Source organism: Varanus komodoensis, unplaced genomic scaffold, assembly GCF_004798865.1.
Source record: "Varanus komodoensis strain SLA01 unplaced genomic scaffold, ASM479886v1 scaffold42, whole genome shotgun sequence".
Taxonomy (NCBI): domain Eukaryota; kingdom Metazoa; phylum Chordata; class Lepidosauria; order Squamata; family Varanidae; genus Varanus; species Varanus komodoensis.
The window spans coordinates 1,504,979-1,528,035 of NW_025335972.1; the positions used below are offsets into that span (position 1 = coordinate 1,504,979).

Below are 23,057 nucleotides of genomic sequence, written 5' to 3' on the forward strand. Positions count from 1 at the left end.
TCCCCTCTCATCCTTTCCTTTGCCATAGGTGCCGTGAGGCTGTACGCGGAGGGATAACTGGGAAAGAGGAAAAATGTATGGGTGACAGCTTTCTTTTCACATTTGATACCTACGCGGGACGGACGGACGGACGGACGGACGGGGGGGCGAAATAGAAAAAACAAGTTCCGGCGCTGCTGCTTCTCTGTCATCACCTAAAAGTGGCTGGGGTGGGGTAAGCTTTCCAACCCCGAGGCCACCCCACTCCTCACCATGGTAACGAGAAGAGCACTGCCGGCCTCTACCAAAAAATGGCATCCGTCCTATTGAGGGGTGGGGTAGCAGCACGGTTAAACAACTTTTCTCCTGGTTGCTTTTAGGTTGTAAAAAAAAAAAAAAGACATATTTCCTTCCAATAATCACGCGTCGCCCTGGAATATTCTCAGTTGCAACAAATACATAGAAAAATAATGTTTAGTGATGCGTCCGCCAGGAAAAATAGACCCATTTTGTGCGGCTCAAATTCTCTGTTGGGGTCGCCACCTTCCCCCGCTCATGGAGGGAACGAGCATCGCTGGAGTGCTTCTTTGCTTGCATGCAGTTGGCCAGCTTACCCGTGTTCAAAATAGATGTCTATTGAGAAGTTGAGTGGGAGTCGGATGTAAAAGTCCATGGAGTGGCAGCATTAAGCGTACACCCATTTAAACATTGACCTATGGTGTATGCAATGGTAATAAAGTTTGGGCGTAGCTTGTCAGAACCAGTAGCCTTGCCCAGTTAAAGGGCCCAGCTGGCTGCTGTTTTCTTTCATAGCTCCTAGGACAACTGTTTCCCCCAGTAACTATGCCCCCATCTATTCCTTTGAAAACTTGTAATTATTATTCTTTTGTGTGTGGAGTGAGGAAGAAGGACCTTCTCAAAGCAAATATCAAGGCATGTTCGAGCCTTTAGCCCAAAGGTGCAATGCCCCACAGACAGACGGAATTGTGAACTGTTCTTCTGGCAGTGTTAATAGGAGGAAGCATGGCCAGGGGAGCTAAAATCACAAGATCATAGGGATAAGTAAAAGAGCTTCAGCTGTTGTGCTGAAGAAAAAATAATTCTTCTGGATCAACACAAATGGAAACAGGCAACAGGTCCCTGTCCTTTTCATCTGGTCATCTCCCTGGGAAATCTCACTTTCAAAGGAAGCAAGATCCTACCCATCTTTTCCCCGGAAATAGAGGTTACTGCACACTTCTTATTTAGTGGGGTAAAGTTTCATTCTAGAACAAGGTGAGAAATCTTTTTTCTGTCCATGGTGCATGCCAAGTGTGAGCAAATACCATTTCTAACAGGCCCTTCCTTGTCCACCTCATGCCCCACCTCATTGACTGTTCTTCCCATTTGAACTGATGGCTTGCAATGGGCTTTTGCAGATTGCCCACCTTGCTCTTCTAGAACACAGTGCTATTAACATTTTTGGGGGGGGGGAGTTGACTATTGCTCACACGCTGGGGAAGGCAGCTCTTTCATCAATGATAGTACAGCTTTCAGGTTGATCTAGGGTTGGATTTTAAGTGTACAGTAGTCTGACATGTCTTACACAGGATCTTGGGACCTCTTTCATTTACTCAGACTGTTCTCAATTAGTGCTAAATCAAGTTATGCACCATGGTATCTCTCCTGTCCTGTGTACACACATTCATGTGGTAACTACTCATGAATAGGTTTCACTCACCTCCATCTTTCCTCCAAATGGCAGCACGTACCCCATCAGCCTCCATGGCTAGAAATCAATCCCTGCTCCTGCCTTCTTCCCCAGCAGCCTACACAACCCATGCGCTCAAAGCTCCTGCCCATGTGCGGGAATTGCACATGCTACCAGTGCCACCCCCTCCCCCTGCAGCCCACTGCGTGGAGGGCACCAGTGCTAGGAACAGAGGGCACATGCTTTGCTGGCTAGACTTGCCTGTCAGTGCTCATCTGGAATCTGCCTGGGAACCTCCACTGGCAGGTTGTCAAGAGCAGGGACAGCAGGGCTTGGGAGGAGTCCTCTGGATTGTCAGGGAAAGGGCAGGAGCAAGGCAGAAGACAGGAGGCGGAGCAGAAGACATGGGCTCCTGGGAGACTCACTTTGGGGGATGCCCTGTACAGTTTCCATGTGCTGGTGAACAAGGCAGCTTCCCTAGACCAGAGCTTCCCTGTGTAGCACCAGGGCAATGCACTTAGTGAGTGCAGCTCTGGCATGGGGCAGCAACCAGTGACTCAACCCCACAGTCCATGCTGCTGTAAGTGCTTCCTTTCTCCCGTGCTAGCGCCCTGCCACCACAATGTCCCATCTTGCTGCCCCACAGCCCTGCCGCAGGCATTAGAGTGTACACCAGTAGAGAAAAAGAGCACAGAGACAGCCAATCAGCTCCCTGCTGTCAGCAACTCAGCAGTTGCTAGGCAGAAACAGGGAAGCAGCAGAACATTTACTAATGAAGCCACACATAATGACAAGCAATGGTTAAGCATCAGATACCTTAAAATAGATGGTCGGTTCTCTGTGGAGGATTCACAGAACAAAGGAACCATACTTCACCAAGCTTCCTGGATTCATACATAACAAGCAGCAAACTGCAGCATGCCTTGCCATTATGTGTGGACACTACCACTGAGAAAGCTCAAGAGTGTATCTTAATTGGAATAGCTATCCTTTTGAATATATACAAAAACGTTGGAAATACATAGGTAGCTAAGTTGTTAAATATAGTCAGAAGAACAGCCTATGAAGAGATGCTACACAACTCTAGTTTAAATGGGTCACTTTGAAATTATTTACTCAGTTTCTAGAGTAATTTATTGCAATGTGTAAAAAGTTGGGTTTACTGGTAACATTACAATGGTGATGTTTTCAAGGCCAATTCTAATTCCTCTTTATTAGGTTGTCAGTCATTGCCAAATAGCTAGATAATAGCCCACAACATATGATTTGCTAGTACCTAATATCCAGCACTTAAAACTGTTATCAAGCAGTTGGTAGACAGGTGCTTCTTATTCTGCATTCAAACTAGAAGTCTATCTCAATCCATGTCTTTAAAATATGGTGATTCACTGGGTTTAAGGAAGTCTTCAAGAACAATAGTTTGAATTTAGAGACTTTTGTAATGTAACCAGATCAGCCCCATTGCACTTCAGTAAAGATAATAAAGTAAGCAAACAGGCAAACAAAGCCAAGGAAGAGTTTCATATGTGTGAGCATGGGTTTGGTCAAAAGGCAGACGAAACTGCAAATCTATGTTAAACACAGCAATTGGAACCAGGGCAAAGTCCACTTATTTTCAGCTACTTTGGACTATGGGAATTGAATATAACAAAGTAGTAAATAAGTTACTTATCAAAACTAATAAAACAATAGAAAAGAGCCACAAAACCCAAGCATAGGTTTTTCTTCCGGTCTACTGTATTAATGGGTGGGGGGGAATTAAGCACAAGACAGACATAGCCAGCTGTCATTCCTTTGCTAATCTAGGAACCCTTATTAAGGCTCCCACTCTCAACTAGCAGTATTACCTGCCACCAGCATTTAAAGACGTAAGGTTAAATCTAATGTTGAAATCTAATAGCACAATGGGATTTTCCTCTCCTCCCCTTTATGTCACTCAAAAATTTGCTCTGGAAAGTCTTTCAGCCCTCTGGTGCAGTTTCTGAGGGCATGTGGAGTGCAGAATTACACCCCTCCTGGTTCTTCTAATGGAAGCCATTTCATGAGCAGAATGACAACATTGGAGCCAACCCACAGCATTTTAATGCTAGCCGGTTAACCCCACATATTACAGATCTAAAACAATGTCATGGAAGGCCAGTCCATTTTATACTTTTGCCATGTGTGTCTCTGTGTATGAAAACATACCTTTTTATATTTTCCCTTATTTTATCTCACAAAATCACCAGTGTGACAGAGTGTCAGCATGGGACTGGGACTGAAGTGATCTGGATTCTAGTCCCCGCTCAGCCATGGAGCCAAGTAGGTGACTTTGGGCCAGTCACAGACTTTCAACCCAACCTACTTCACAAAGTTGTTGTTGTGGGGATAAGATGGAGAGCAGGAGGAGAAAAATTCTGCAAGATACTTTGAGTTTGTTGTAAGGAAAAGTGGGATATAAATCTAATAAATTAAAATACACATTGGAGTGGTAAAAAATCAAATGGTCCCCTTGAAAAAGGAGTTCTTGTTGTGTAACCTCTCCCATTCTGTACACACACTCTACACAGACTGATCTTTTTTATTCACGTCTTTCAAGTTAATGAAACAGCAGGGGATCACAGGAAGGGAATCCTTCCCACTCCCATCAAAAGCAGCATGGAATCCCAAATACTGAGTCACTGCATACAGAATTAATCACAGGAACCACAAAAATAAATAAGGGGAGGGGAGGGGAGGGGAGGGGAGGGGGGACCACTTAGAATACAACAGAAACACTGCAATAAAGGGATCTGAGGACTGGAGCTAGTTAAAAAGACATTCAGCACAAGGAACCCAGAGAGAATGTACATCACATTACAAGGCGGGACTGCTTTTACCCCACTGGAAACTGAAGGGGGATGACAGCCTGTCCCTGAAGAGATTTGTCCTCGGCAAATTTCAGTGCAGTTAGTCTCAACACTGCTACACATGCAGGAAATGCACCTCCATTCAGTAGGAAAACCACACCTCCCACATATTTATAGTGTGCCTCCATGGAAGGTATAGGTTGAGGAAGCTAGAAAGGATTAGAAGGAGAAAGAAGTAGTCAGGGAAAGTTAGTGGGGAAGCAGCTTCTGGGGTGAGGGAAGAAGCAGAAGGAAGATAGAGTAAGGACAGGAACCAAAAAGGTTTTAATGCATCGGGCTAAGGATGGAGGAGATGTGATGGTGGATGGAATGAACAGAAGAAGCCCAGCACGGTCAGCAGGCTCCCAAGGGTAGGGTAGAGGCTACTCTGTCTGGGGCACAGAGATGGTAGGCCCCTTGGGGTCATCAAAGCGGTCCATGGTCTTGAGGCTCATGACCATATGGAGGCCATAGGTGAAAATGGCAACAAGAAGCAGGGAGGTCAGCAAGCCCATCCAGATTCCAGGAGAAAAGAAGCCGGAACAGTCACTGGCATAGGAGAACCTTTCGCCTGTAACATTGTAGCTCTGGATCTGCAGGGAGTGGAGTGCATATATTAGAGACTGGAGCTGATTTTGGCCTCCTCCCAACCTCTACCTTTCAATGTGAACCCAACACATCCCACATCACAGCATGAGGAAAAACACAGTTCTTGCTCAGTTGCCCGTTGCAAAGCCTGGAAAAGGAAGGGGACATGGAAAAGTTTCCCTTGGCTCAGCTCCTCAGGCTTCAGTCATGGAATCTAAGCAACAGCCTGCCCAGAGAGCTTGTGGAAGAGGTGGCCAGCTCAAGGACAGCACCTACTTAAGGAAGGTTGGATAGGTTGTCTTCCTGAATAGTATAGTTCAGGGGTCAGCAACCTTTAACACTCAGAGCCATTGGGACCTGTTTCCCACACAAAAGAAAACACCGGGAGCCGCAAAGCCCTTTTGACATCTAAAATGAAGATAACACTGCATATATCGTTTTTAACCTTAATGCTATGTATATCTTCATTATGATTTAGCTGCAGCTCTTGTTCAGTCACTAAAAACTGTTATTTTTAATCTTACATTATAAACTAGTAGGACTTCTTTCATTTATTTTGAATAGGAGAACAGCTTCCTGAAGAGTCAAAGTCAGTGCTAAAGGGCTCCATGCATTAAACAGCAAACCCCATAAGTTCGTCAGCAGTAAAAGCAAATGAATCTACCAAAGTATCATCAAACATTTGGTTTTCTTCAGAAACTTTTCTTTTCTTCGATTTATCCATGGTTGGCCTGGGGGGGGGGGGGCTCAGTAAACAGGTGTGTTTAGTGACTGATTAGCAGATTAACAGTCAAGTGCTGTGAATTGTGACAGGTCCCAAGTGCAGCTTTTAACATTCAGATGAAGGAGCTTACATTGGGACAATCTTTTCAGCAATCTTTTTGTGCAACATGAGAGCCTGCAGGAAGCTTGCTTAGCAGAGGAATGTAGCAACTAGCTGATTTACTTAACTAGCTAGCGCTGAGTTGCTGAGTTCCTGAGTGGAGCTTCAAGCAGATCAGCGGCTGTGCCGGTGCGTGTTTTGAGCGACGGAGCCGCAGCAGAGGGGTTCAAGAGCCACGTGTGACTCCGGAGCCGCGCGTTGCGGACCCCTGGTCTAGACCTTTGGTCAAGAGCCTACCCATTACTGTAAGCTTACATGGTCTCCTGCAATAACATACCTGAAAATTTGTGATCAGCACTTTCCAGTGACTGGCATTGCTGCTGGGCACCAAGATGGCCCCTGAGGCTGGCAGGCTGCTGACATGGGCACAGCTGAAAGAATAGTTGCTGGGTGCTGAGACCTGGGTGGCATTGAAGATTGCTGGTGGGGCTGAGGGCCTGGCCAGCTCCACAGTGTGGAGGGTAAACCAGTACCGTGCAGACACTCTGTAACTGGTGTTTGTCATGTGGAATCTGGAGTTAGCAGGAGAGAAGATAAGAAGAAAAGTAACAACTGGTGAAGATCACCTCCAGCAGTTCTTTAAAATCCCATCGCTTCACTACAAACTCACTGGCCTATGCTCTTAAAACCCTGTCCCAGGATCATTTTGCAATCGTAGGACTCATTTTTATACTGCCCAATGGCCAAGTGTCTCCAGGCAGTTAAACAAAGTTAAGAAAAAAAATAAGCAACACAAGATAAAATCATCTTAAAACAAAGTCGCAATTGCAATTGAATCAGCATAGATTCATAGCAGTGGTACAGAGTTAAATGCAACATTAAAAATGAAGTTAAAAATAAACTGTTAAAATGTGGAGAGAATAAAAGATCTTCCAAAAAGAGGACAAAGTAGGCGCCAGGTGTACCTCTTTGGGGATCTCATTCCACAACCAGGATGCCACAACTGAAACCGCTCTCCTCCTGGTAGTCACCAGCCTCACTTCCTTTGGAAGGGGGTCCAGGAGAAGGACCCCCAAATATGACCTCGGAGCACAGTTAGATACATACAGGAGGAGGGGATCCTCCTGATAACCTGGCTCCAAGCTGTTTAGGGTTTTGAATGTTAGTACCAGCACTTTGAATCAGGCCCAGACTTCAGCTGACAGCCCGCTGCAACTAGAAAAGGGATGGTGTAAACCAGCTCCTTTAGCAATCTAGCTGACCTATTTTGGATCAGCTGAAGTTTCTGGAGTTTTTAAAGGCATTACAGTGGCATGTACAGTGCATTGCACTCAGGTCTGTGCCAAGGAGCTGGCCAGGCTATGCTCAAGGGAAGAGGGTGCTTGGATGCATTGTGTTTTAATTGTGTCAATCGCCTGAGTCATCTCTGCTTTCCACAGAGCAACTGGGCCTCGACAGGAGCACCAGTCATACCATCCAGAAGCTCCCCAGAGCCTTCTGGAAACTGCTAGGATCCATTAGCCTCTTCAACTGACTTGTTGATCCCCCAATGCCAATACCTCCTCCAACCTGTGGCCACAATGGTACTTGCTCCCCAAAGTTACCCAGATGCATAATTAAAAAGGTATGTGATAAGCAAACCAGCTGCTATGCTTCTAAGCAGATCTATAACAATTGCTGCGAGACTAACCCATAACATCACAGTGTATCCACTTTACTTGGATGTTTTAGTCTACAACTCCTCCCTCAGCAAGCTGCCAGGCTTGCATGTTCCTTCATGGGTGAGCTGCTAGGGGCCACCGGTTTGCAGTGGCCAGGGCCATGCTGTAGCCAGGGTGGAGACAAGATGGGTGGGCCATCCTTTTCTCTTTCCCACCTCTTTTTTTCCTGTCCTCCTTCCTCCCCATGCAGTGCCTGAAGTATGAACTGAGGGTGAGGGTCACATCCTCAGGAAATAAAGAGGGTGGCTACAAGTAGAAGGGCCTTCTCAGCAGTGGTTCCTCAACTGTGGAATCAGCTCCCCAGAAAGGTTCACCTGGTGCCTTCTCTGTACTCTTTCCATCACCAGGCAAAGACCTTTTTATTCTCCCAATATTTTCATTAAAATTATCTTAACATCTTGTTTTATAATTTGCTGCTGTGGCTTTTCTCATGTCTCTCAATAAATCTGAGGTCTTCTTAAGTTTTATAATGGCACTAGCTTTCAATTGTTGGATTTTATGGTTATATTATTTGTTAATTTTAACATCACTTTTTATTGTATAACCTTGTGATCTGCTCAGGGAGCCTTATTGGCTAATGTGGCAGGATAAAAATCCAATGAATGAATGAGTAAATGAAAACTTAGTCTGAGTGCAGCACGCAGCTCAGCCCTGCTTTAAAGAATTTATTGTGTGTACCTTTTCAAAAATACCTTTAAAGAAAAAGTGGAGTGAACTAAACAGTTTAAAAAGAACAGGAAAAAACAAAGTGGGGCAGAATGAGCACACTGGTCCCGAGGGCTACACCCTGCCTCACGTATCACAGGCAGCATGTCTATGTACATGTGGGGGAACATAGGCAGCAGGGTGTCGCTGCTGTCAGGGCCTGCTTGGGGGTTCCCACTGGCAGATGGCTGGCTCCTGTGTGAACGGAACAGTGGACCAGATGGACCCTTGCTCTGACCCAGCCCATCCTCTATGTTCTTAATTCCAAACCTGCCACAGGCAGGAACCAACTTGGCTGTTTATTTCCCCACATTCAAAAGGTGAAGCATACTTTGCTGGAAAGTTATATTTGCTGCTGTAAGAACAGAATCTGAAGAGCTTTGCCTATCACACTTACGTGATACTCAAGGGCTGCCCACCCACGTTTGGATATTCCAGGACCAAGCTAAGATATGGAGAAAAAACAAGGTTAAAGGTAACAAGCACTGATGTTCATCAACCCAAGCTTATAGAGGCATGTGTGTGCTGAAACCAAGTTCTTAGTCCTAAGTTTAGAAAGGGATAAACTTGGGGAGGGGGGAACAGGCATTCCAGGATCAGACCCCAGGGTTGGTGTTGCTAGTGTTTGAGAGATAAGGAACTATAACCTGGTGCCCCCCAGATGAGTTGAAATATAATCCCCATCATCCCCAACCAAGCTGAAATACGAACTGCCTGAGAATGATGGGACGTACAGTCTACCACAACTGGAGGGTGCCAGGATGGTGAGGGTTGAGACATGGCTTACTCCTACCCATTATGACTGGCAGATGTAAAATTGTCAAGCCAAGATGAGCAGGCAGGCAGGCAAGTAGTTGGATCCATTTGCACTGGAATCCAGTTGTTCCTTTGCAGAATTCACAGACAACTTACACCTCAGCATGCTTGGCTGTCAACCCCCCAGCACATGTGAAAATGCACGCAAGCTCCCCCTACCCCCAAGATCCCAGCTCATCAGATGGCCTCTAGCTCTCTCCCTCCATTCCTGCTGTTGATCGTACACCTCTGAGCCTAACTTCATATACCCTGCCTTCAACTTACCTAGAAGAACTGTAATTCCAACGTGACTGCTCCACCTTGACAACAGCAGCATCCCCAAATGTGAGGTTAGTGAGGTCGTGCCAAGTGTCGTTTATAGCCACTGAGAAGTTACTGGCCCAGAAGAGTATCGATGGGTCCCCGGTTGTAGGAAAACGAAGAGGAGCAACCGTAGTCTTTTCTTGAAGCAGCTGCCGACCCAGCCTGTCAGGGGCCACATCAGACACATCCCGGACAACCTAGAGGGGAAGCTTTATTTCAGTTGTGTGCTCTTTATAGGCTGCCCCATAACCAAAGTACTCTGAGCAGTTTAAAAGTGTGGAAACAACACTACAGTAACATAGTTGATATCCTAACATGTTTTTAAAAATCACCTTAACAGAGGATAGAGGCAAAAGTGGGCAGTGGGGGCAGGAGATGAGTTTCAAAATGAAGTGCCTCCTCCAGGATGGCCTCTCTTTCTCTAGTGTCAGGAAGCCTCAGATAGCCTCCAAGTACCGTGGCCATCCAAAGTTACCATGGCAGCCAAAAAAGGTAGAGCCCATGAAGCAGCAGTGGCTATAGGTCTTGAGAGCCCTTGCCTTCATTTGTTGTATTTTAATGGTTTTGAATGTGGTCTCCAACCCTGTGCCCTCCACAGATGTCAGACTGCAATTCCCAGCATCTCCGAGGTCCTGGCAATTGCAGTCTGACATCTCTGGAGAGTAACAACTTGGGAAAGGCAGCTGTATAATGTGTTCATCTCACAAAGCAACTTCAGAAGCTAGTTCCTGGGGGCTAAATGGCAAGGTAAAAGCTGAACAAATGAAATATTCCTAGGAATGGGGGAAATCCAAAAAACCAGTGAAGAATCAGGAGGTCTTTGTACCCGTGAAGGCTGCAGAGCAGTCAGAATGGCTGTATATGGGACATCCTCTGATTGAAGGGCACTCAAAACTTGTCCCAGGATCTCATCTGCACATATGGAAAAACCTTGTTAGAGAAAGGGCTGGAAAAAACCCAGAGAGTATCCCAGCTGAAAAGCTTCAGCAGACTTTCCCAATGTGGTGCCCCCCAGGGCTTTTGGGCTGCAACCCCATCATTGTCAGCTAGCAACTCCAATGGCCACACCGGCTAGGAATGATGCAACTACAATCTAGCATCCCTGGTGAGTATTATGTAGGGGAAAGTTGACCTGCAGCCGCTGACCAATGACAATACAAGCCCATGAATGGATTCCTGCCACACACTGTGCCACTCATCTGTTCAGAGTTTGGTCCAGGTTGCCAACCGGCTCCTGGTCTTTCTACTTCACATTCAACATCCTTGCTTGCTTTCATATATCACTTCTGCCCCTTCTGAGAGGACATCCAACTGGTACTGTTTGTTGGCATGTATTAATGTGGTCTCCCCCACCTTGGTGTCCTTCAGCCTTTCCCAACCTGTTGGATCACAAGCCACATCCATGCTGGAAGTTGCCATCAGGCACCTCTGAGGAAGTTACATGGCCAGCCAACAAGCACTGATCCAGATGCTGGATACAAGGTCAACCCTTGAGGCAGTGTAACACCAACCCAACTAATTTAGTTCAAGCTGACCCTTTAGACAGGCCCAAGAGTAGTCTCCCTCAGCAGGTGAAAATTCAAACCAATGCGCCCAGCATAAAGAGGCTGTTCTTTCCCCACTGGGCTTGAGGCACCACACTTTTGCTCACCGTTGCTGGTCAGAACTTCTTTTGGGGCCATGAGACTAGAGCTAGAGTAGGGGGAAAAGAGAGAGAGAGAGAAGGAAATTTGCTTGGTTAACAACTCCCTCTTGGACATGAAGAGTCTGCATCAAAATATCAGTGCCTCTCTAGCTGGACAGGAAGGCTTGGGACACTGGCATTTAGGATCACACGGCCTCTCAGTGCCCAGGACAAAGGAAGTCCAAGCCCTGGCTAACTATCATTGATCAGCCAGAGCTTCAGACCAATGATAGTTACTTGAAATACTAGCATAGTCCTTCCCCAACCTGATGACCTCTGGACATATTGGAAAACACCTTCCAGAATCCCAAACCAGCCGTATTAATCTATGGGAATTGAAGTCTAACATGTCTTGGGTTGCCAGGCTGAGGAAGGTTGTGCTAAGGGAACTCTAGCCTGTTTGGAAAGGGGCAGCTTTGAGGCAGAAAGGGAAGGATGCCGCCAAATACACTGGAGAGCATTAAACAGTTGAGCCTCTTTCAGTCCAAGGGATGAATTTAATATTGGAAGGGCTCTTGGGGACTCTATTCTAGTAGTGAGCAGCGCCAAACAGCATGTCTGAACTTAAAGCTCTCATTGTCAGTAATCGAGCCTTGGGGCAGGCATGTCAGCTCTTTAGAATGGGGGCAAACTACAGAAAAAGCAAGGAAACCTGCAAATTATTAGTGCTTGGGAGAAATAGGGTGTGGCCATTTGGGAAAGATCAGATTTGGTCCCTGAGCCCAAGGTTCTTCACCCCTACTGGAAAAGGCAGAAAGGACACATGGCAAGACACAGGAAGACTGGATACAGGAGTTTGAAGGCTCTGAAGAAACAGGTCAGAGAAGCTGCGTTTTTGGGAACTGATTGCACACAAGCTTCAAATTCAATTTCAACAACCATGAGAGTCAGAAGCATGCTCTTCTGAAGGACCATATGCTACCCGGATGCTAAATTCAGTACACAATAGGCATATTCTGTGCTTGCTAGTCAACTGTGCAGACACACGGATGCAGCCAAGGGCATAATCGGCTTTGGCAATATGAGAAAGATGCTGCTACGTTGGTTACATACCCGGTGGTATATGGCAGCCGTATCAACAGCAGGGCAGGTAGGGTGGCATTGAGCCGCAGTTCCTGGAGGGTGTTCTGGTCCACATGGAGAGGTGATATGCCCAGCTTGGCTTTCAGAAAGGCTGGGACAGCACTGGCTGCAAACCAGTCCACAGAAGGAAGAACCAAGGAAGAGGAAGCAGCCCCTAGTGCATTCTGTTGGGAAGGCAGGGAGAGTCAGAACCATGGCCCCAGAGGTGTTTCAATACCCATGGCATATAACGAGGCCTCCAGGGCTGCTCCTCAGCTCCCATCACAGCTCTGAACTTCCCTGCTCCCAACCCCACCTGCTCATCATACAGAGCTATCGATTTCTGACTTTCAGTAGCCCTCTTCACCCTCCAGATCTGTTAATGCCAGAGACTCCAAGTGATTCTCTATCACCAATGTGTAATACTCACTCCATGTACTGTGGTTTCCTAATCAAGCATTTTCTCATCTGAAAGCTATCACAGCTTCTCACCCTAGTGCCCTCCCAAATGTGTTGGGACTACAACTTCCATTAATCACTAGCTGGGGGATTATGGGAGCTGTAGGGCAACATATCCAGAGGGCAACAGGTTGGAAAAGACCAACCTAGTGAAAAGGAGTGACATCTGATGAACAATTAGGTTGTGCAGGGAAGAGTTACAATGGGAGAAACTGAGGAGTTTTGGGATTCACCAAAGCACTGTCCAGTGGATTAGGGCATGGTTGACTGACCAAAAGCAGAAGGTAACCATTAGTGGGGAATCATCAGGATGGCGGCCAGTGAAAAGCGGGGTCCCCCAGGGCTCTGTCCTGGGGCCAATCCTGTTTAATCTTTTCATAAATGACATGGAAGAAGGGGTGAACAGTCTGCTGATCAAATTCACAGACAATACTAAAACTGGAGCAGTGGCCACAACTGATCTGGACAGACTATGGAAGTGGGCAGGAGACAACAGGATGGCGTTCAATGTGGATAAGTGCAAGGTCTTGCACTTGGGGCATAGGAATAGCTGTCATAAGTACAGGTTAGGTGACAAGTAGCTGGAGAGCAGCACTTGTGAAAGGGGTACTGGTTGACTCCAGGCTAAACATGAGTCAGCAGTGTGATGCAGTGGTCAAGAGGGCGAACATCACCCTTGGTTGCATAGCCAGAAGTGTGCCTTCTAGATCGAGAGAGGTATTACTACCACTCTATATGACTCTGGTACGTCCGCAACTGGAGCATTGTGTTCAGTTTTGGGCCTCTCATTATAGAAAGGATATAGCCAGGTTGGAGTCAGTGCAGCGTAGGGCCACAAGGTTGGTGGCCGGTTTGCAGGGGATGCTGTGTGAGGCGAGACTGAGGGAACTGGGTCTCTTCAGCCTGGAGAAGAGGAGACTCAGAGGGGATATGTTGGCGACATACAGGTACGTGAGGGGATGTCACATGGAGATGGGTAGAGACCTGTTCTCCCCTGCAGAGGAAGGCAGGATGCGCTCCAACGGAGCAAAGCTCAGGGAACCCAGGTTCCATTTGGATGCCAGGAAGCACTTCCTGACAGTTAGGACCCCGAGGGTGTGGAATGGGCTTCCACGGGAGGTGGTTGAGGCCCCATCAGTGAGGGTGTTCAAAGATAGGCTGGACATGCACATGGTGGGCATGTCATGAGCGGAGCCGGCTGGAGCCGGGGGTCAGACTAGATGGCCCAGGAGACCCCTTCTGACTCGCTCTGTTTCTATGTTTCTAATACCTCTCAAGGCATCTAGAGTTCTGTATGGTTGCAAACATAAAGGAATGCAACACTGACACCACATAAAGCTGCAGTGGAGATATAGGATTATGCCTGCATTCCATTAGTAAGATTGGGACTATCAAACACACACACACTTCCACCTTCCTTATACTTGAATAAAGAGGTTAAGCTATCCAGAGCAAACTAGGCTGTGCCTGGAAGTATGTATGCATGCACACACACACAGTTGCTTTTCCTTTGTCATCTGGAAGCATCCTAACAGAATAGGTACTTCTCCCAGCAACAGCAATAAAACAGAACACAGGACGACAAGGAAGAGAGAGAAGGGTACTTCAGAGAAGAGGCACTGATAGTACAGGGTTTTGGTGCAACTACTGCTGGCATTCCAGCATAGATGTACTCCTGAAAACACAAGAAGAGCCTTGCTGGGTCAGACCAAGGGCCCACCTAATCCAGCCAGCAGCCTATGGGACACCCACCATCAGGACATGCATGCCGAAGCACCCTCCTGCTTGTATTTCCCAGCAAGTGGCATACACAGGCATACTGCCTTTGATCCAGAAGGAAGCATACACCATATATGTGAGTCACCTTATACATTGGCATTTTTTTTATTATTATTTTTTATTAAAACATTTTTATGCCGCCCCATTCGCCGAAGCCTCGGGGCGGCTTACAACAATAAGACGGGATCAATATTTTGGGCTGTTTTTCTGGTGTTTGTCATGTACCAAACAACTCCCAATTTTTGCTTCACTATTTCTGGTTTCAAGGAATATCTTATATGCTGTTATATACAGGTATATCTCTAGTAAAAAATGTGAAAATTTCTATAGTCTTTGCATCCACTGAGAGACAATACACATGAGGCTGCCTAGTGCTGAGACAAAGAGCATGGTGTCCCCAAACAGAATTGCTAGAGATACTGTGTCTGCAGTTTTTCTACTTTCACAGGGGTCCTGAGGTTTCAGGCATCTGCCAGAGAGCTCAGAACCTATCCCCTGTGGATACAAGAGTCCTACAGTATGATGACCGTTTATTCACCTGGAGTATAAGACAATTCTCAATTTTTGCCTCACTATTTCTGGTTTCAAGGGTTGTCTTATACACCGGAATATACAGTAGCCACCAGATCTAGTAGCTACCAACAGCCTTACCCTCCATGAAATTGTCTAATCCCTTTTAAAGTTCTCCAGGCTAGTGACCATCACTGCATCTTGTAATGAATTCCCCAGTTTCACTATTAATAGCCAGCACAACAATCAAGAGCTGCTGGATCAAAGTTCTGTGGGAAGGGATAGATGCTTAGTTGCCTGTCTCACTCCCTTCAAGGATGGAACTGCACACAACACAGAGTCATTTCCATCTCTACAGAGAACTTCCCTGAAGTTGGGAGCTGGGTCATTTTCTATACACTTTTACAGGATTAAACAATGCTGCGTCTTCTACATAGCCTATATATTGAATACATTTATTTATTCTATTTTTAAACTCTTAGAGCACAGTCCTACTGGCCTGCCCAGAAGCTTCTGAACTCAGAGGCTTATGGACATCCAATGCCGAGCAACCAAAGTGCAAGAGGAGACTGCTTTCGCTGCCACACCTCTTGTTCTGCATTTTTATTAGACAGACTTTTTTTGATCATCTTTCTGGAATGTCACAGGAGGAAAGGAGCATGGAAAAGCAGCAGTACAGCTTGTATCCCAGCTGCTCCCCTCCCCTCCCCACCTTTTTTATCCCTCTCCAAGACAATTTTCCTGACCTTGGAGAAGAGCAAGCCTGGTTCTTTCCAAAAGTGGTGGTGTCAGAGCTCTGATTCCCTGCTATGAAATCAAGAATGTGAAAAACTCTATAACCCCTCTAGCAGTCTTTAGGGACTATGCAAGTAATATCCTAGAAAGCCAATATTAAAACAATGAAAGATCAATAAAAACAATAAAAACTGAAACACTTTGTAGTATGTATCTCTTTTATAGCTTAATTTGTATTTTCCTTTCCTAAAGAAATACGTGTCAGGATTTTGTTTGTCTTACACACCCTGGATTGCTTGGAGAACTCATGCCCAGAAAATCTCAGAAACAAGTTCTTCTTGCATTAATTCATGATTTAGTATGGAAGAGGCTGGTATGGTACAAATGAAAAAAACAGCTACAGTAACTAAGCAAAGTGCAGATAGCCCTTTGTCAGACTTTCACCAACATGGAAAGGCCTTACTGATCACCCAGGATATAAAATCAACGAAAGCTTTTGAACACTGTAGCTGGAAACAAAATTTTACTCAGTTGTTCCTCCAAGCAGCTCAGGGCTGTTTGCAAGGCTCTCCCACACCCAGTTCTCCTTACAATAATCCTTGTGTGGAAGGCTAGCCTGAGAGGGAGGAAGGGAGAGCTCTATGGCTATGTGAGAATTTGAACCCAGCCTCTCAGGCCCTGGTCCAACATGCTGTCTGCTGCATGCCCCTTCAGTCTGGGTGGGGGGCGGGGAAGAGGCAAGTCCTACTCCACATCTACAACAATAACCTAAGCTTGAGTTAGTTCTTCCCTCTTAGATCCTGTGATGATTAACCAGTTAAAAAGGAAGGTTAAGCTGTCCCAGTTCTGAAAGAAGCAGCATGGAAAAAGAGCTCGAGTAGACTGAACAGGAAGGTGAACACCCAGTTATGGTAAGTTCCTCTTTTTTATGTACACGCTTCACAGCCTGCTAGAAGGCAGAGGCCTGCTCCAAGTGCCATCATGCACAGCAGTGGGGCAGGGTGAGGAGAGAAATCAGTGACTCAGCCCAAAATACAGCTCACCATTCCTCACTCACCTCCAGGTTGGGGAAGGCACTGTCTGGCTTGTTCCCAAAAACCCCACCATAGGCTGTAAAATCCTCGATGCTGAGCTGGGAGAGAAGACAAAAGCAGCGTTTTAAATATTAACCATGACATTTCTGCTTTGCAGTTCAAACATTTCTTTCCAATTCAAGCATCCAAAAGCAGCCTTGATTTTTGTTCCAAAGAAAGAGATAAAACAGGTGTAGGGTGCCCTACCGGCTCTCCAGATTAGGGGCAAAATGGCTCCCCCACAACTTCCAGTCCAAGTCTTTTCCCAGCATGTTAGCAAATAGTTGATGCAAACAGAACAGCAGCAGCAACAGTCCACTGGCACTGTCATAAAATTAGTTTCAATTTGCAGAAGGAACACATGTTCAACAGAATGAGGAAGTGATAAACAAGAAATTACAGGGAGCCCAGCTCACATGATCAAGGCAAAGAGGCTTCTTCTCCTTTCCTCCTGTGTATATTCTGAAAAACTGGGAAGTTCCTCTTTCTGCTGATCCACAAAAGGAACAGGAAACAGTCCTCAAACAGCCAACGCAATGATAGCATTAGATGGTTTAAAAGAAGTTCCTTCCAGAAAATTATTCTATTGTCAAAGAATATGCTGGGAAGAGGGTATTAATGAGTCTGAACAAAACTGTCAGGACTACTTAAGTGGCATAGGGGAAAGAATCAGGCCCTTGGGTGTGCCTTTCCCTCAACCACCAACTGTTTGGTGGATTTCTGGTGGACATGCCCCTTCTAAGGTTTAGTTACTGGCAAGAATTTTAAGCTAAAATAGACTGACATGAGTCATATTTTGGGGCCAACACATTTTGCCTTTGAGCTTGCCCACCACTGAAATATGGTCCTCCCAAGAACTTTGCAGAAACTGAATTCAGCCCTTAAGCTGAAAGAAGCTCAATATCCCCACTCTATAGATTCTTAGTAAAATAAATAAAATTGGCAAGCCAGTAAATTGTAATGGCCACCCGACTGGGACTAGGATTCTCTGAAGGAAATCTCATCCTAGAATTCTTTAAGGGAAAGGAATTCACCAAACCTGGCTTACATATGAAGTCTAACACGTGTTCTCAGCCTAAGATTTCCACCAGGGAGCAGAGAAAGAAATACTCACTTTCTCCTGAAGGAAGAGCAGGACATTGTGAGGTCCGCTGTCTAGTGCTGAGTCCAGCAGAGCTGCAAGCTGAGTTTCTGTCACCACATGCCCCTCATGCGGGACTGCCAAGGGGGACCATAAGGACCTGTGATTACAGAAGGGAGATGGCAGAAAAGGGCCAGGAGGAGGAAAAGAGAGGCCACCCAGGCCCAGATATTTATGCTAGAATATCTGAAAGGATAAGGATATCTTCCTTCCTCTTCCATGGGGGTAAAAGATGCCACTGCTGAGGGGATAGAGCACCACGGATGAGCTATGTACATTCCTCACAAGCTTCTTCTGAGATTTCCCAGGCAAGTGTGACACAGGGAGCAGAGCTACCTTGGAGGATAAGACTATCCACTGCTACCTCCAGCATCAGAGGTAGTATGTCTCACAGTATCACCGGTGCAACCGTTGGCCACAGTGTGAACAGAATGCTGGACTGGAGAGGACTTTGGTTTAATTCAGTATGACTCTTAAGTTCTTATGCACATATTAGAGGTGTGGTTTCACATCAGCTGCAGTTTGATTTAGCAAAATAAACTGTATGAGAAAACCCAGACTTTAAAATTGCCCAGAAAATGTTTCTTTTTTCTAGTGGACTGGGACAGACTGGCAATTTTTATTCTGCATCAGCTTTAGGTCCTGGTGATAACTTCCTGCCATTCTCTGTTTCGCATGCTAAATATGATCTGCCAGCTCCAGCTGAAAGGCAATGCATGGAACTGAAGCATCTGTTGGAATCTGTTTGGCCCCACCACCTTTATAACTTCAGCCCCCCCTTTGTTATTGCAAGTATCGACTGAGATCAAACTGCTATACCAATCCACAATCCATGTATATTTATCTACTGTAGGTGAAAAAATATGCACAGGGTAACCAAGCATGGAACAATGGAGTATCCTATTTTGCCCAATCAATGGACTGCTTTGTTAACATCTATTTCAGAAAGGTTATTTGTTTATTTATGATATTTATATGCCATCCTATTGCAAAAGCCTCAGGACGGCTTACATAAAGGTTAATGCTTAATTTAGTTATGTTTAATTCAGCAAAAGTTGGCATTTCAATACACTGGACATCACAACATCTTTTCAATAATCTACATTACATCTTTTGCTCTTATCTTTTGGCAATCCCTAACAATTGCTTCTTTTGGGGAAGAAGTAATAATCTGAATACATTTTGTGATGGAAAATTCGTTAATATTTCTGGATATTCATGATGTTATTATTATTTAAGGATATACATTTTTCTTAACTATTTACCTGTCTCTTGAGATGTATTCTGTGCCCCTTTGACAGCTAAAAGACTAATATTACAACACTGGAAGAACATATGGCCCCCTTCAATAACATAGTGAGTTAAGGACTTGAAGCTTTTTATTCTGATCATGTGTTTCAGGTGTAATTTATGAATGGACAAATACATTGATATCTAGGATATCTTCATTGGTTTCTGCATAATTATCTTCTATAATAATTGTTTTGCTATAGATAAAACATACAGGGGTAAATCGTATATATGGATTCATTGTAATAAAGTCACTCGAATAACATTGTAATGCTATACACAAACATTTAATTTTTATTCCAAATTGCAAAAACAAAAGTTTTCAATACACTACTGTCCCTTTGCATATGGGAGATCAGATATGACCTTTAAGCATGAAGAATGAGGTATCTAAGTTTTAGGATTTTAGTTTTAAATATGTTGCTGTTCTAAATTTTAAGTTGTGTTTTATTCCACTGTTTTGCTATTGGGTATGTATTATCTTTTATGAGACACCTGGATGGTCCTTCTGGCCAAAAGGTAAACAAAATTTTGTGCAATACAAAAGAAATGGAAGAAAATCCCAGTAAAAATTTGTGCTTAATAGACAGCTACCCACAAGATCAACATAGGCTCCAGAGACCTGTATCACATACAGACCAGGTTCAACCACATACTCACTGAGCAATCACCCTCTTGTAAAATGACAGCAAAGTAAATAGCTATAAGAAAGAACAAGATAGTGCAAAACCATCTCCAAAACCAGTACTTTATTCCCAAAACAGGGGAAGGTGGTTAAGAATACCAACCCTTCTTTTTTCACACACACCAAAAACAGTTTTGTCCCTTAACATCCTCAGAACACAGAAAACATTCCCACACCTATCTAGTTGGGACAATAATTCAACTACCCCCACCATTTTTAACCACCTTCAAACACTGTTTTTACTAGCATACAAGATGTAAAACCAAATTTGAATGCAAGAACTACCTGAAACTGGTCTCCAGTCCTACCCTCCAAAATCTCCTAACCAGATTCAAGGCTGATGTCTTGAACTGCAACTGATGTCCATCACTTTTGCTTGTTTTTGCATGATCTTACTGCAATGAATAGGAGCCCCCAAGCACTGAGGCCTATGCTCATTCTATGGAGAGTCAGAGGAGAAGTGAGGTGATTTTGGCCTCCTTGTCCTCATTCCCGTAGTTTTGCTAGACAGGCCTTTCCCCCACCTAGCTGTGGTTCTTAAGAAGGGAAGCAAGAAAGCTGGTGAGGCTCAAGGATAGCTTATATTCTGACATCTCCAGTCTTCTCTACTCACATCAAAATGCCCCCTTTCTGCACTCTCCAGGGTCATGTTCCTTTCAACACTGTCTGCAAGGGGAAGAAAACACAGATTCCCAGTTCTGAAGGCACCGTACTGTTTCCAACCTTGGATCTAGGAATCCAGTGTTTTATGGCCCTCCCAAATGCTGTGAGGGACCACCAGACCGCTGCCATAACAACTCCAGAATATACCCATGTGGCAGTGAGTCAATGGAAATTTCCTTCATTGTTTAAGTGCTTTATTTTCCTCAACATTTCAAATGATGTTTTTAGACCCCGTCTTCACAGAGAAAAATTGCTTGATTTGGAGAAACCCACTTTTGCTTCCTTCTCATAATAAGGTAGTTTATTGGCAGTTGCAGACTTACCTCTTATACCAACTAGATTTTAAAACAATTGATAAATCTCTGTATTGGTGTTTAAAATTGTGTTTTACTGTTATCTTGTACATCAACAGCCTTTCCTCACATACCTCCTTTCTGTCCCTCCAGCGTCAAGGGACATCTCCCCAGGGATTGCAACATGAATGACTAGTTTGGAAAAGCATACCCATCACATGAGAATTAATACCTCATTCACCAATTGTGGAAGTGTGGGTAGCTTCTATGCCATCAATGATGCACAACATAATTAACAAATGCTACTTTCTTTGAAGGTGGAATTTCACCATTATCTTAGGTATATCCACCTGTGTATCATTTTTACCTCCTCTATCCATGTATATTTAGCAATGCCTACAACATCAGAAGAATACACCATGCTACTGTTTGCTTTAACTATAGATTTCCCAACTGCACTATTTTAGGACATATTTCTGCACTATGTGTTTGGTAAACAACAACGATTATGCTCACTAACAATTGTTATATGCTATCTATATGCTTGCAAACATATATTTTGCATAGGCAGGTAGATCATTACCCAAGATTAGCTGCAACCATTGCCTATGCATACATGCAGCAGTGAACATTTTTGCCACTACCTAATGTGTGAAACATTCCAGAGAGTGAGAAGCAGACATGGCTGAGGAAAGTTCTAGAATTGTCTTCTCTCTTGCCCCTGTGGCCAGGCTGGTAAGAAATGAGCTAAGAAGACTCTTTCAGAAACAGGATAAAAGCAAAACCATGCACCAACCTGTCAGGAGGTCCAGAACCACCCTCTTTATAAAAACAGAAATGTAAACTGTAAATATAAATTCTTTCCTCCACCCCAAATTCCCAGCTGCCCAGATCACTCAAGCCTCAGAAACAAAGAACATTATTATTATTATTATTATTATTTTATTATTATTATTATTATTATTATTATAACATTTCTATGCCGCCCCTTGCCGAAGCCTTGGGGCGGCTTACAACACAATACCCAGAATGAATGACTGCAGCTCTCGCTTTACTTATCAAAAAATGCAAATTAGTTGTCCCCGCTCCACTGAAATTCATAAGTCAGAAGTTCACTTTCATCTGCGATTATTACAGGGGCGTGTTTCACACATTATCCGACGGGGACTCACAAGCGAAAAGAGTTGTAGTTAATCACTTCCCTATCTCTATTACGTATCTAAACAGGCTTGCAAAATCCATGTCGCCCGCATTCATGCTCTACAATGTAGTTATACCAGTAAAGCCCCTGAAACAGCACCGTGCGAATAAGCAGTCAATCTTCCGTGCTAAGCAATCGTGAACATCTGCCTTGGGGGTCATCGCCAAGCTCCACCTCCCGAGAATGTCTTGTCTCAAACCCCCACAGGGCAGCCCACGCCTTTCATACCTGTGACTTGACCAAGCCAGCAAGGGCACCTGCCCTGTCTGCGCGGCCACCAACCAAAGGCCCAGCAGCGAAATAGCCGCTACCTCTTGCAACGCCATCTTCCTTCCTGCTCTTTCCGCAAAGCTCCCGTTCTCCCTGCATTCCCGGCGCGCCGCAGCCAATCAAAATGCTAGAAGGAAAACAAGCAGCTCGCGGGCTGGGCAAGGCAGCCTATGAGCACACGAGGCAGAGACAGTACGAACCAATCAAAACCTCCTTCAGCTTGGCTCAGCTTGCCTTCCTCTTTCATCAGAGATTCTTTCCCGGAATTTCATAAAATCGAAAGGGGCTGCCTATTACATGTTTATATGAGTAGAAGTCTCGCTGTTTGATCAAGCTTACTCAGAGTCGGAGTGTATTGGATTTATGCCCTAGGCCCGAGCACCGCTGCTAGAAGCCGTGGAATTTTGTGATCATGAGAATTCACTGTGTCATCGCTAGTCATGAGTTTTGCCAGGAAAGGAGATTTTGTGGCTGGAAGAAGGTATGAGTGTTTAGTGGGTAGTGTTTTCCGTTGCTGGATGTTAATCTTAGCCAGGGTGCATATTCTTCCAGGAAGGACTTGCAGTATGCAGAAGATAGATGTGAATTCAGTGGTTTCAGCATCTTCCTAAGATCTTAGACATAACTTTGGAATACCCTGCATCTATAATGCTCAGTAGGTGACCTTCAGCCAGTCACCAGCTTAACCTACCTTTCAGCTTTGTTGCAAAAATAAAAGGG

The 23,057-nt window shown here is 45.0% G+C and overlaps 1 protein-coding gene across 1 annotated transcript; it reads right to left on the reverse strand.

The window, feature by feature from the left end:
- Positions 1-4,211: 4,211 nt before the first annotated feature.
- On the reverse strand, positions 4,212-22,431 carry ATP6AP1 (ATPase H+ transporting accessory protein 1). Its single transcript, XM_044443760.1, has 10 exons — positions 22,296-22,431; positions 17,909-18,035; positions 16,779-16,853; positions 12,230-12,423; positions 11,144-11,184; positions 10,319-10,404; positions 9,454-9,689; positions 8,771-8,818; positions 6,285-6,519; positions 4,212-5,129 (listed from the first exon to the last, which is right to left on the reverse strand). Exons 1-10 carry the CDS (start codon positions 22,391-22,393, stop codon positions 4,920-4,922), a joined length of 1,350 nt encoding a protein of 449 aa, XP_044299695.1. The 5' UTR covers positions 22,394-22,431; the 3' UTR covers positions 4,212-4,919.
- Between the last annotated feature and the right edge of the window lie 626 nt (positions 22,432-23,057).